This window comes from Ricinus communis, chromosome 3 (genome assembly GCF_019578655.1).
Source record: "Ricinus communis isolate WT05 ecotype wild-type chromosome 3, ASM1957865v1, whole genome shotgun sequence".
In the NCBI taxonomy this organism is placed as follows: Eukaryota; Viridiplantae; Streptophyta; class Magnoliopsida; order Malpighiales; family Euphorbiaceae; genus Ricinus; species Ricinus communis.
In genome coordinates this window covers 26,964,424-26,979,496 of record NC_063258.1, presented here as the reverse complement: position 1 = coordinate 26,979,496, position 15,073 = coordinate 26,964,424, and the positions used below count along the sequence as shown (strand labels likewise).

The 15,073-nt window shown below is 36.7% G+C and overlaps 1 protein-coding gene and 1 pseudogene across 2 annotated transcripts; both read left to right on the top strand.

Annotated features, from left to right (window-relative positions):
• Positions 1-6,315: 6,315 nt before the first annotated feature.
• On the top strand, positions 6,316-10,801 carry LOC8284819 (annotated as a pseudogene).
• A 906-nt stretch (positions 10,802-11,707) lies between these two features.
• Positions 11,708-15,002, top strand: LOC8284821 (aldehyde dehydrogenase family 2 member C4). 2 transcript variants are annotated; one of them, XM_002514284.4, is made up of 9 exons: positions 11,710-11,982; positions 12,425-12,567; positions 12,863-13,246; positions 13,432-13,521; positions 13,608-13,781; positions 13,883-14,020; positions 14,132-14,269; positions 14,353-14,414; positions 14,643-15,002. In XM_002514284.4, the coding sequence occupies exons 1-9, from the start codon at positions 11,880-11,882 to the stop codon at positions 14,914-14,916; spliced, it is 1,506 nt and encodes a 501-aa protein (XP_002514330.2). In that variant the 5' UTR covers positions 11,710-11,879; the 3' UTR covers positions 14,917-15,002. The 2 variants fall into 2 exon arrangements, with proteins under 2 accessions (XP_048228084.1, XP_002514330.2); XM_048372127.1 differs by lacking the exon at positions 12,425-12,567 and having other exon boundaries at positions 11,708-11,982.
• Positions 15,003-15,073: the final 71 nt, after the last annotated feature.

Genomic DNA, 15,073 nt, shown 5'->3' with positions numbered 1-15,073 from the left:
ACTTTTTTATCCCGTACTTGACTGCCAGAATTTCCTTGTAGGTCGTGTGATAATGTTTTTCTGAAGAAGAAAACTGACCCGATGCATATCCACACAATTGTTCTTTGTCGTGGAGCTTTTCTAGGAGGATGGCCCCCCATGCATAGTCAGATGCATCTGTTTGGAGAATAAGTTCTCCTGTCGACGGGATTGTAAGAGGTGGCGGATTGTGGGCCAGCTCTTTTAATTTTCTGACAGCTGTTGTTTGTTCTGCTCCCCATGGAGGAGGGTTCTTCTTGAGCATCTTTGAGAGGTGGCACGTGTAACTAGACAGGTGTGGAATGGCCTCTCGAACATAGTTCAGGATTCCAAGGAACTGTTGAATTTGTTTTGCTGAGAAATTTTCTTCCGGAAAATTATCAAGTTCCTTTGTCAGGTGGGGACCATATGTATACTGGCCGTTCTTGAAATGCATTCCGAGAAATTCAATTTCTCGTTGGCCAATAAAACTCTTTTTTTCGGACAGCATAATGCCATATTTCTGGATGATGGCAAGGAACTGTTGTAACAGTTGGTGATGGTCCTCTGCTGTTTCTGAGAATAGAAGGATGTCGTCGATGTAGATCAAAGAGGAGTAAAGGATAGGCCCAAAAATCTCAATCATTGTCTTCTGGAATTGAGATGGGGCCGTCTTGAGCCCAAAAGGCATAACAGTCCACTGGTATTGGGCATTAGGGATACAAAATGCAGTCTTGTATCTCTCTGTGGGCTGGATTCCGAGTTGCCAAAAGCCCGCCTTTAGGTCAAATTTAGAATAATATTGGGCTTTTTGGATGTGGACCTTGAGATTTGAGATCCGAGGGAGAGGAAATTTGTTATCTTGAAGGAAATGGTTTAAGGGCTTGTAGTCTATGACAAGCCTCTTCTTTCCTCGGATCCTTTCAGACCTTTTTTCCACATAAAAGGATTGGCAAGCCCATTGTGAAGTAGTGGGCTTAATTAGACCTTGCTGTAACAGTGTCAGGCATTCTGATCTGGCAAGGGCTAGGTCTGTGGGAGACATTCCCATGTGTGTGGCTTTAGTAGGGTTAATATCTTCATTAAGTTTGAAGGGGCGGCTGATATAGAATTGTGGATTTTTCCACAGAGGGAGAGGATGTTGGAAATGTGAATGGGATTCTAGACAGAACTGAAGGAATTTTTCTGTGTATGGAAGGAATGGAGGAATAGTATCCGTTCTGAAATGATTTGAAGTTTCGGTGTATGGCCAAAGCCTCTCTTGAACTTTATACCAGTTGGAAGGATTTGGACCTTTTGAGCTTGGTGATAAACATCAAATCCTATCAGGATATCCTTGTTTGGAAGATCTGAACCGATGATGTGCGTCCATACAACGCAATCAGGAAAGAACTGAATTCCGATCTTCTGTCTTGTGATCAGAGTGGTTTTGAAGGTTTGACCGTTGGCTGCCCTGAAGAACTGATCATGGGGCTTCCAATACTCTGATGAGAGAACCATTGGGTTCATCATGCTTCTTTGAGCTCTAGTATCAAAGAAAGCTATTACTGGTACAGGCTTGGAGTATTTTGAGGACAGTATCTGTATGGGAATGTATGAGACTGGAGGAGGTTTTGTAGTAAATTGAAAAGTTTCAGGAGGTGGAGAAGAAACAAAGAAGGAAGATAATAGGGTTGGAGAGAGAGGATATTGTATTGCATCTTCTAGAATATTCTTCTGACTTTCTTCATGCAGACCAATCATCAAGATTGGTATTTCGCTATCATCTGAATCTGAAGAAGATTCTTGTGAAGACTCTGTGGAGTCTGAGAACTCCATTTCTAACCCAAATAAGCTTTCTGGGGTAAGATCCTCTTGCTCTGAAAGTAGAGATTCTATTTCCTTTTCAAAAGAGTCTGCAAGAGATAAAGACATGCTGACTTGTCGAATCATATTTGCTGACTTTTTTGGATTCCTAGGACAATTTTTTGCATAGTGTCCCTTCCTTTTGCAAATGAAACATCTGTCAGACTTGTACCCCTGGTTCCGTTTTTTACGGAAGTATTTGAATTTCTTTGGGTTCTTTTCCCTGAACTTCTTGTTGCTACGCGTGTATTTCTGGAAATGATGTCCAGATTTCTTCTTGTGATTTGTACAGACGCAGTTGGCGGCTTTGCACTTAATCTTTAGGTGGTTTTTGTTGCAAGCCTTTTGGACTATCAAGTCCCTTTGAGACAACCTTTTGAATAACTCATGTTGATCACACAGTCTCTTAATGGAAGAGAGTGTGAATTGCCAGATTTCTCCAAGTGTAATAGAGGTGACTGGTCTCTTTATAGCCGCAATCATATTGTTAACCTCAGGTTGTATCTCATCCGGTAGAGAGGTGATGAAGGTATATTTTAGTGTATCGTCACCATCATGTCCTCCAATAACATAGTAGAGCTTGGACATAGCCGAATAGTGCTTTTCCAGATCCTTCATCTTGAATGAACAACATTTTCGATCAAAGAACTCTTGTTTCTGCTGTCTTATAACAAGGTCATAACTTCCAAGGAACTGGTTATGGAGGATCGTTACTGCTGCTGATGGAGTCGGCAGAGTGACAAATTGAAGCCTAGTGTATTCAGGCTGAGACTGAAACCAATCTCTTAAGCTTCCGGTAAACCTTGTGACAAATTCGGCAAGGACTTTTTTGAGTGTGGCCCCTTCAAGGGTCATCTGAAGATCAATCCATGCCAAGAATTCGGAAAGCTTATCCTTCCATTTTGATGGTGGCAAGTCATCAAAAGTGAACCAAGGTCCTGCGCTAGCTGGTTTTGACCTTAGGTTTGGAGCTCCAGTGGAAGCAAAGAATGACTGAGCATCTTCATCTTCAGGTTCCACTACTTCTGGACTGGGATCAGTACCAGAAGTGTTCATGAGAATCTCAGTGATGTCCGCCATCTCTGAATTGTCCGAAGAGAATTCTGAATCATACGGACTGATGAGAGATTGCTCTGGAAATTTATCTTTAGGGGCTAGAGGAGGAGAGGATTTCTTTTGCTGGGTTTCTGAGTTTTTTGGGTAGAGGTGAGAGAATGTGCCAAATGGCTGATAAACGGTTTCTTGTGGTTGTTCTGGTTGTGAAAGAAAAGGGAAAGAAGAAAAGTATGAAGGAGTAATAGCCGATGAGGTTGAAGCTGCTGATATGAAAGTTGGAATTGCAGCAGACTGGTCTTTCCGGAGATCATTTTCAATTTGATCTATCTGCTTTTTTAGCCGGGAAATCTCCTTTTGCTTTTGCATAAAAGAGGGGATGATCGGCTGACGTATCCGGAGTTCTTTGTCCAAAGCTTGATACTTTGTTGTCAGGAATGAGTACAGTTGTAGGACTTCTTGTGAAAAAGTATCCAGCTTGTGATCTATGTTTTGAACCAAGTGCAGTGCTTGATCCAATTTTCCATCTATCTTCTTCAAATAAGTGTTTTGGACAATAGAATTAGATGTCTGCCAGTTGAGTACTTCTTCAGGGGGTGTCAGCGGCTCTAAGTTTCCAGAGGGTGAAATCCGTGTAGGAAGGATTTCAGATCTTTTGTTCTTTGTTTTTCCCAAGGGAGGGAAATCCTCTGGTTGTAACATGAAACATTCTTGAATCAAGGGTTGTCTGCGTGATATAGGTGTGAGGAGATGAAGTAGGTCCAAAAGTTCGTGGCATTGTTATACCTGGCCCAACGTTTTGTACCTCCTGTACTAAACTGGACGGGTACCGGGTTTCCAGCCTATAAACCTTTGGATCTGACTGAATCTCCGTTCTGCAAGCTGCAGGGGTTTGCCATATTCAATGTTGAGTTGTGCCATAATTTCCTTGAACTCATCATAAGAAACGTCAATGACTGTTTTTCCTTCTTTGGCAAGAAACTCAATTGCCTCATCGAACATTGGCAGAGGTTTTTTATTCTTTCTCTGGGAACCATCTGGATCCCGATCATCCGGCTTAGGATGAATCTTTGAACAAGAAGTATCCAGAGACATCTTCTTTGGATTCTTCTGTTGATGCTGAAAACAGGGTTCATCATAATCCATATCTTCATGACATAGGCATTCTGGCTTGCACATTTCTAGGGCTACATCCCAGACAAAGTGTCTTCTAACTTGTGCAGCGTAGATCTGGTTGCCAGATGCATGAAAAGAGTGAATAGGGATTTTCTCCCTAGGCCGTGATACAGGTTGTATCATTGATGCTTGAAAAATTGACGGTGCTGAGGAAGATTCCTCAGTTATTGTAAAGATCGTCCTAACAGTCCCATCCTTTTGCTGAACAAAGAGGGGATCTGTGGCTTGTACTGGTTTTGATTGAGATGCCTGGAGCTTCTCATAATTTGTTACCCACTCAATAGGAATTAGTTTCTGTAGATCTTCCTTTTCAAGCTGACGAGGGGCTTGAACTATTGTAGGGGTTTGACCAGAATCAGCCATGATGTACAAAGCATCTGATGAGGCTTGAAAGCCTGGGATCTGCAAGTTTAGTGCATGATCCTGCAATCGATAAACGATCTGATGGTGAAGAGTCGCTGAGAGAGCATTTTCAACTTAACTAGCTCCCGTGATTTGGACTTGTACTTTTAGGGCAGTGGATAGATAAGGATCACTCAAAGAGAGGTTAAAGTTTGAGAAGAAAGTCAAAACAACACTACCAGTGTTGAGTGTTGTGACTATTGTCCCAATCACTGCATGCTCATACTTGAGATAACGGGTGTCCAAGAGCGACATACGTGCTGTAACAGGCAATCCCATCCTTCCATGATAGGAAAGGACAAGTCTCACAGCTCCGAGATGGAGATGAGAATAGCCTTGTTTCCGCCATTGTTCTATGAAAGAGGTGGAAATTTCTAAAGTAACATAACGCTCTCGAGAAGTAGCGATGAAGTGAACAACGAGAAAGTGAGGAGGATTGAACATATTCTTTTATGGTGAGGGGTTTTTTGTGGATGATTTGGTTAAAGGTTTTTCTGACAAAGTTCTGTTTCTTAAATATGTTGTAAGGGTTGATGATAGGTGCTAGAGTATCTTCTATCTGTACGCTATCAGGGATATGGAAGATCTCAACAAGGTGGTCTATCTTGTTGGATATGGTTTTCTTACAGGAATGAGATAATTGAAGGGTAGAAGTATGAGAGATAATCTCGGTTGACATGGTGTTTAAGTTTTCTTAATTTTCTCCTGGTGCTGTCTGTTGCTACTTGATAATTTGCTTAAATACAGATTTAGACCAATTTAAGTATTGCGTTTATCTAGATATTTTGTCTTTTTATTTTATATTATTTTCAAAATCCTTCTGTATACGGCTCCAATAATTTGAAGGTGATATGCCTTATCCTGCATTAATCATCTTTCATTTTCATCTTCCTCACTTCTGGCCCAGTGATCCATCACTCTCAAATTCTGATCACAGAATCCAATCAGATTTAAGTCACTCACACACATGTGCACTGACTTATTTGATGTGCTCTAACAACAAACGTTACTGCACCAAATAATCTTTTCAACATTTAATGTACTAAAAACTCAAAATAAAAAACCCCATAGCTACTTCTCTCGTTTTTTCTTTTTTCTTTTTTTTTTTTATTTAAAATTTTATTTTTTATCACTATTGATAGTGTTTCCTTTTCTATTTATTTTATATTAGTCAATTTTGTTAAATAAATATTAATGTAAAGAGTTGTATTTTTTTTTTATATATAGGTGTTAAGTTCTCTTTCTATGAGAATCATAATGTGAGTGTTAAGTTCTCTTTTTATTACGAGAATAGTCAAAATAATAAAAAGATTAAATATGATTTACATATAAATAATCCGACTCATTAAAAATATTTTTATAAATTTAATATGTACCTTAATACTATTAAGTGTATTTTTTGCTTTCAGATAATAAATTAAAAATAAATATTTTTATATATACTTTTTAATATTTGATATTTATTTTAAATTTTTAAATTAAAATTAATTTATTAATATTCATTAATGAAATATTTGTATTTCTCTAAAAGGATCCAATAATTTATGCGAATAAAAGAGAATAATCAAACTCATAGCAGCCCATTTGATGGGCAACTGAGATTGAATAATTTAATGAGTAAGGTCAAAAAAATCCCTTTTAACCATCTCTAGATGGAGTTCGAAACACGTGCTACATAGACTGTTTAATTTTTACTATTAAATTATATATAGGATACATTCATTGCCAATTAGTCAAGTTCTCTCTCTCTCTCATTTTTAATAATTTCCACAAATAAATTTGGCTATATATAAAATAATTCCAATATGATGCATTTAAGTCATAGCAACGAATAATGTGATGAGTCGCATTCAATTTGATGAATTCACGGAAATTTCATCATTTTGCAAATATAAAATACACAAAGTCCATAGTGGCATGCTTATTGCTCATATGAAAACGCTTGACAATTATCACTTAAGGGAACGTCTTTCTAACCAAGTGACTTTAGGTGGTGTATTCAAATTTTAGGCGATGGTTTTTTGAGGGCTTTTCTTAAAAGGGTAGAGGATTGTACTTCCGTTGGATCTTTCTTACTAGTCAGTGACCAATTTGAATCCAACTAAATTAACTATGATTCTACGAATATTCTGCAGCAAAAGAAAAGTGGTATAACGGTCACGAACAATAAAATTGCTAATTGATTGCTCCTTTTGCCCTTTTAACAGTAAAAAAAAAAAAAAAAAAACCTTGACAATTCCATACAACTTAGGGTCGGACCAGTTTTACATCCGAATCACGCCAAATCTATTCGTCACATATATTGAAAAGGTCTTCACTTCACTGACATCTCTAATTTGGCCATCTTCGACAATTCCCTAGCTCAAATATCAAGAAAATGAAAGCACATGTCAAAACTATTTCAAAAAAAAAAATACAGGAAATAACTCCTACGTTTTTCCCTATTTTGTTTTGTTAGCCTTTTGTTTCTTTTCAGAAATCTTCTCCTTAACTTAAATAAAACAGACTCAGTATGTATTTAATTTAATGCTAATAAAATAATATCAGACATAATTAGGTAAACTATCAGATTCAAGATTCTTTTGGGGTCCGCATCTGCAGGAGTAGTAAAGCTGAGGATGTCCATAAATAGCACAGGATGGTGGGGATGTCCATGAAGACATAAAGCACCCAGCTTCGCTCACTTGGGTTTAATTAGCACTAGAAAGAAAGAGGGATGGAGACTGATCATCTTCCCAATGGAACCACCGGATGTTTCTTCAACACGCCTTCTATCAAATTTACAAAGTTTTTCATCAATGGAGAATTTATTGATTCCGTTTCAGGTTTCTTGAATTTTACATCTCTCTCCTATTTCTTTCTGTTACATGTATAAACGCATTATTTCTTTTATGCTTAGTTTCTTTTTCCACCTTTTGCATTTTCTATTTTTACTTTGGTCAATGCTGAGATCTTATGATAGTAACATATTAATTTAACTATAAATTTATTGAAATCTATACTTTTTCATAATTTTTTTAATTATAAATAAAGTGAAAATTATTTAAATTAAGATATACATTTACATTAAGTTCAATCTATAAATATCTTTTTTCTTTTAAAATATCGAGACTATTGAGATTAAAATCCTACATACATATAGTCATTTCTAAATATATAAAAAAAAATTTAATTTTTTTTAATAAAATGAGACAAAACAAGGAAAAGAAATCAAACATTATACCTAAAATCTGAATTAGCTGCTGATACCAACATCACATTTCTCATATCAGAATTGTATTAACATAATAAGAAAAGAATATACAAACCGATAACAAAGGCAAAGAACATAAATCATGAGCTCAAAAAATAGAGCTCATAACAAAACCTATAATTAGGTTTTGCTGTCGCCACCGTTCTTTGTAGAATCGGGATCTTTTTATTTAATTTACCTATTGAAGGTCATACAAGCCAAACGGACTTCATCACAACTTGCGACTGTTTATTTGAATTTTAAGAATACATATATATATATATAGAGAGAGAGAGAGAGAGAGTTAATTTTTAATTAATTAGCTGGCATGGCAGTATTAGCTAGCTAGATTAAGTGATTAACCATAAGATTTGAGATAATATAATTATTGTAAAACCAACTATAATAAATTTTATAATGAGGTCCAGTTTAAGGAGATCAACACATGCCTCAAAGTCCCAACACCGAGAAAATGATGTAAAAAATCAGTGTGATGTTCAAAATTGCCCTTGCACCAACCTGTTGGACTAAAAAACAAAACAAATTTTGGACAGGAAAAACTTTTGAGAGTATAGATCCTAGAAGTGGAGAGGTGATTACAAGAGTTGCAGAAGGAGACAAGGAAGACATCGATTTGGCTGTGAAGGCAGCAACGCCGTGCATTTGAGCATGGCCCATGGCCTCGCATGTCTGGTGCTGTAAGTATACTCAGATACTTCAATGTTTATGTCGTAATACAGACACTGCGGGTTAGGAATGTCATACTACTAACTCATTTTCTTTTATAATAAAATAAATGGATTGTGGAGCTCTAATTAATTAACCCAAGAGTACTTTGCATCTCATCGACATTAGAAGTTTCTGACATTTTTGCAATAACTATTACTTTTTATTTTAACTGTTACTTATATAACTGCCACTCTCATTTTTCTTATCCAAGTGATAAACTTATTAGCGCATGAGTATCATGATTATATTATGTAAAAACGATTTAATTTCTCATGATGATGATTAGGCGAGAGCAAGGATTATGGCAAAATTCGCGGATTTGATTGAAGCAAACATTGATGAATTAGCAGCATTGGATACTATTGATGCTAGGAATTTGTTCAGTGGGGGAAAGGCTGTGGACATTCCTCACGCAGCAAGCCTTCTTCGTTACTATGCAGGTGCTGCAGATAAAATCCATGGGCAGGTACTGAAAATGTCAAGGGAGTTCCAAGGCTACACCCTGCTTGAACCCATTGGTGTTGTTGGCCATATCATCCCCTGGAATTTCCCTACCGGCATTTTGTTTATGAAGGTTGCCCCTACCTTGGCTGCAGGATGCACCATGGTTATCAAGCCAGCAGAGCAAACTCCTCTTTCAGCTCTCTTTTATGCCCATCTATCTAAGCTGGTAGGACAGGATAGGTATAACTAAATTTTCTAGTCCTAGTCTTGCCTATTTGTGTTGATTTATCATGTTGTATTGTTCAAGCTGGAATTCCTGATGGAGTGATCAAAGCTGTAACTGAATTTGGACCGACGGCTGGTGCTGCTATTGCCTCCCATATGGATATTGATAAGGTTAGATCTTACAATATAACGAAGTTATAGCCATTTGACTCGTACGATGATGGTCAATTGTGTGCCCCCGTAGTGTACGAGTTCCGGGTGTTCAAGACTGACCATTTGAATTAGTTTGCCTTGGTGGTAATTTGCAGGTCAGTTTTACAGGGTTTACAGAAGTTGGGCATAAAGTAATGCAGGCTGCAGCAACAAGCAATTTGAAACAGGTTTCACTAGAACTAGGAGGCAAATCACCTCTCCTGATTTTTGATGACGCTGATGTTGATAAAGCTGCTGATCTTGCTCTCCTCGGCATCCTGTATAATAAGGCAAGTGAATCCACTCCAATCGAAGCCAGTTACCAAAATCTTTTAGAGACAATGACCAAAAAATTCTTTAGGGACAATGTATAACATTTCCTTGATTCTATTTTGCAGGGAGAAATTTGTGTGGCAGGATCACGAGTTTATGTTCAAGAAGGTATATATGATGAAGTTGTAAAGAAACTGGAAGAGAAGGCAAAAAACTGAGTAGTTGGGGATCCCTTTGATCCTAAATCTCAGCTCGGCCCATAGGTAATTATAAATTTATTCGGGAAGAACATGGAATGAGTATCTTGCTCTACTAGAAACTTATTTCTGAAAAGATAGGAAAATTTTTCGTTTCTTCCGACTTTCCCTGTCGTCTGCGAAAGAGAATAGTAGTTGATTACCAAAGCAAAATGCATATTTCACACTCTATATGATTTGCAGGTTGATAAGCGACAAATTCGAGAAAATTCTTTCTTCTATTGAGCATGGCAAAAGACACGGGCCAACTTATTAACAGGTGGTAAGCCTTCAGGCAACAAGGGTTATTATCTTCAGCCCACAATTTTCACTGATGTCAAGGCTTGATTTCGTAACAAATAGTTCAGGTGCCTTTTTCCAATCTGAGTTGCAATTAAATTTCTTTAAGCAGTATGCTTGACAATTTCTCCAGGAGGATATGTTGATAGCAAAGGATGAAATATTTGGTCCTGTAATGTCACTGATGAAATTCAAGTGAGTACAAAATCGAGAATCTTCATTTTATTACATTGAATTACATTTCACAAGGTTCTGTTTGTAATTATTGACAAGATAAGCAATCCCAGAACCATCGACGAGGCAATTAAAGTTGCAAATAATACAAGATATGGGTTGGCAGCTGGGATTGTGACTAAGAATTTGGATGTGGGCAACACTCTGTCGAGATCAATCCGAGCCGGCATAGTTTGGATTAATTGTTACTTTGCTTTTGATAATGGCTGTCCTTATGGAGGGTACAAGATGAGTGGGTTTGGAAGAGATCTTGGTCTAGAAGCCCTTCACAAGTATGTTCAGGTCAAGTCTGTTGTAACCCCAATTTTTACAATTCTCCTTGGCTATAATAAAAGTATGGTAGAGTATGGTGTTCGTTCTGGAGAATTGCTGCAACCATATCCCACTTGTTCAGGAACGAGACAAATAACAATTTATATGTAATTCCAGATCCCAATAAATAACCTTTTCCTTTTCCTTATTATACGAAATAGTTCAATTCTTTGAATTATGTCGGAATCTAGTAATAATTCGAATTTATAATCCAACATAACCTATGCTCAATTCCTTTTTTATATATTAACTAAAATTTACAGCTCCACATATTGTCCATTTGTCAACAACTCTAGATAATGCCCAGAATTTCAAAATTATTGGGAGCTAGATCACCATAGATCTCTACTGCATACGAGTGGCTCCACCACTGAACCCAACTCAGCAGGCCGTCTTATTGGAATCTTGAAGGTTTTTTTTTTTCATTTTTTTTTAATTTTAACAACTTTAGAATTGTCAGTTTCATTTTTTTTTCTTTTTGGTCTTTAGGTTTTGTAGTTTAGGGCATATAATATGGCCCTGCCTACTATGCTCACTCCAGCAAGGAAAAAGCAACAAGGTGACTTAAAAATGACAATCTATGCCCATTAAGAGTCCTGCTGAGTTTAAATTTTATCAAATTGGAACTGAATATCTTCTTAAAAAAAGAAAATAAAAGAATTTATAGGTATTTCTTTTAAAACATAAAACTAATTGATGAGAAAAGCTCAATTTTTTTAAGAAAAGTTATTATTTTATTCAAGAAGATGAAAATTACAACTTAATGAAGAAATATATAAGAAAGGGGATTTTTATAAGGTCACAAATTAAATCTAAAGATTATCTTTAAATGGATCTAATTGATAATGAAAATCAATGTCTTTTTCCTTTTCATTATAAAAAAAGTTCCATGAGAGTTAATTTGTTTAGTTTTAGCACCACAGAAGAATTTAAAAATCTCCATAAAATAAAATTTCAAAAACCTTCATATAATATAAAGATTAAAACAACACAAAAACAGATCTGAGATCTGTTTATTACAATAAAAACTTTTTAATGGTGCTGTGACAAAAAAAAGAAAAAAAGGAAAACTTATAGTGGTGCATAAAACAAGACAAGAAGAGAAATAAGAACCACTCATGCACATTCAAGCAAACAAACCCTCAGATTCTACTCCCTATAAGAATCCCATGCTTCTTGTAAGGCTGCCTAGAAGCTGAGTCCATACACACATATTCACAGAGAGAGAGATGGCAGGGCAATCTAATGGAAGCTCAGAGTCTTTTATCAAGATCCCAACCATAAAATTTACAAAGCTTTTCATCAATGGAGAATTTGTTGATTCCTTTTCAGGTGCATTTTACTACTCTTCTCATTCTCTTTTCTTACTTACTTAGCGCCTGCCTCTTTCTTTACACTTAGGCCATGTTTTCTTGATTCACCACAAAAGCTTTCTAATTAACTTTAGCATATCACTACTTAGATTCTGCTGCTTTTTAATCTTAGAAAAGAGCCTTTTTCCTGCTGCTTTTTAATCGAACAACATCTTATGTGTTTGGTTGCTTATACATATTAATTGAATGGCTACACTTTGCTTATCTTTTTCCTTTGTCCTTTTCTTTTTTCCTCCTTCCTTACAAGAACGATTTAGCATTTTAAGAAATGAAGGTAGCGACTGAAGAATATTTAATCATCTCATAGTTTGGAATTATGATACGAGTGTGAACACTGCTACTTCAATTTACAATTAGACTTAAGAAACTTTTATTTTTCTAAAAATAAAAAATTATTCCAGGAAAAACATTTGAGACGATAGACCCAAGAACTGGAGAAGCAATAGCAAGAATTGCGGAAGGAGATAAGGAGGATATTGAATTGGCTGTGAAGGCTTCACGAGAGGCGTTTGATCATGGTCCATGGCCTCGCTTGTCTGGTTCTGTATGCACATTTTTATCTTTTGTTGATTATTATATCACCATCTTACATCTTCTAGAGAAGTCAATGCATGAACTAATCTAAAGAGCTACACAACAAATCATTCTCCACTTAAAAATTAGTATTTATTTACACTTGAGCTAACATCAAGTAGCAAGAGCGTTTACTCTTAGAAGCCACTAGATAAATGTTTTTTTACTTAGCAAGTGTAAAGAGATACAATGGCCTTCCTTCAAAAAAAGTTACTATTTCGTTGATGTTAACGGAATCTAATGGCTTGTTATTGAATGGTGACTAGGCAAGGGCAAGGATTATGATGAGATTTGCAGATTTAATTGATGAAAATAAAGAAGAGTTAGCTGCACTGGATACTATTGACGCTGGAAAATTATTTAGTGGGGGCAAAACTGTGGATATTCCTTCAGCAGCAAATACTCTTCGTTACTATGCAGGAGCTGCAGATAAGATTCATGGAGAAGTCCTGAAGATGTCTCGAGCGTTACAAGGGTATACCCTGCGGGAACCCATTGGAGTTGTTGGACACATAATCCCTTGGAACTTCCCTAGCCTTATGTTCTTCATGAAGGTTGCTCCAGCCTTAGCTGCAGGGTGCACCACCATTGTCAAGCCTGCCGAGCAAACCCCTCTTTCAGCTTTGTTTTATGCCCATCTTGCTAAGCTGGTAAGATTAGATTACTGGTTTGCATATCTAAAATCTTCTCGTGTTCAGGAGTTTAGGACTTCAAGATCTCCCTTCTCCGTAAATTTAGAAAAGTAGCAAAGAATATTTAAAATGTCTATTATTTATTTATTGTTTCATTTCTTTTTACTTGAATCTAATTTTGGTATTTTGGAAATCCTGACAAGGCTGGACTTCCTGATGGAGTACTTAATGTCGTAACTGGATACGGACCAACAGCTGGCGCTGCCATTGCTTCTCACATGGACATTGATATGGTGAGATCTAATCCCAAAGAAACTAAATTAGGAAATTTCTTTTGCGCAGTTTATATGTTTACATGTAGTACTTGGTCCTTCTTCAGGTAAGTTTTACAGGGTCTACTGAAGTCGGGCGTAAAGTAATGCAGGCTGCAGCAACAAGTAATCTGAAACAGGTTTCACTTGAATTAGGAGGCAAGTCACCTCTCCTAATTTTTGATGATGCTGATATTAATACAGCTTCTGATCTTGCTCTCTTTGGCATTTTGTATAACAAGGTAAAACGATGTTAATTTCTTTTTTTAAATTACCTCTTCCCTGCAATCTATTTTATGGTCTGACACTAACAGCTGCAGCGACATTTCCTTCCTTTCTTCAGGGAGAGGTCTGTGTGGCAAGTTCGCGTGTTTATGTTCAGGAGGGAATTTATGACGAAATCGTTAAGAAGTTGGTCGAGAAGGCAAAAGCTTGGGTAGTTGGTGATCCTTTCGATCCTAAAGTTCATCAAGGACCTCAGGTAATGTGGTGCTGAATGTTATCAGTAACACCAAAAAAAATTTAGGATACATAAATTTCTCCATTTCGACGGTTGTTTGATGTGAGTATTATACATTTGCATTGACGTCAGGTTGATAAGCAGCAGTACGAGAAGATTCTTTCTTACATTGAGCATGCCAAAGGAGAAGGGGCAACACTGTTAACAGGCGGTAAGTCTTTGTTCGAGAAGGGATATTACATCGAGCCCACCATTTTTGCCGATCTTCAGGTACATTTTCCACGCATAAATACTCAGGAATTATATGTTAGCTAATTTTGTTTGAGTAACTAGTTTCTTTAAAACTTCTTCAGGAGGACATGTTGATTGTAAAGGATGAAATTTTTGGACCAGTCATGTCACTGATGAAGTTCAAGTAAGAACGCAAAAAAATCTTGTTTTTTAAAATAGTGTCAGCAATAGATTCTGATTTCTCAGTACTAATATTCTCAACGACTTTGAGGCATGGTTAACAGAAACTTCAGAAATTCTTAGGTGTAGAATAAGTTAATTATATGGTGGCGCTTGGCTTTATTCATTAATTGTCAGTTGAATTTTACCTAAGAATTTCACTAGAAACTTATTGTTTTGTGTATTATTATAGGACTATAGAAGAGGCAATTAAGAGAGCTAACGATACAAGATATGGTTTAGCAGCGGGAATAGTGACAAAGGACTTGAATATAGCTAATACAGTAGCAAGATCAATCCGTGCAGGCGTCATTTGGGTCAACTGTTATTTTGCGTTCGATCAGGATTGCCCTTATGGAGGATATAAGACAAGTGGATTTGGAAGAGATTTTGGACTGGAAGCCCTCCACAAGTATCTCCAAGTAAAATCTGTTGTGACACCCATTTATAACTCTCCTTGGCTATGATCAACCAGCATGTCTCCTAGATTTGAAGAATAAAGGAACGTCTTCCTCAGATCTATAATAAAATCTATCTTTTGCTTCGGTCTCAATTTACAGACTACGCCATAACAATTGCATGTATGTTCAAAATTTTAGGAATTTTGGATTCCAGGAATTCAAA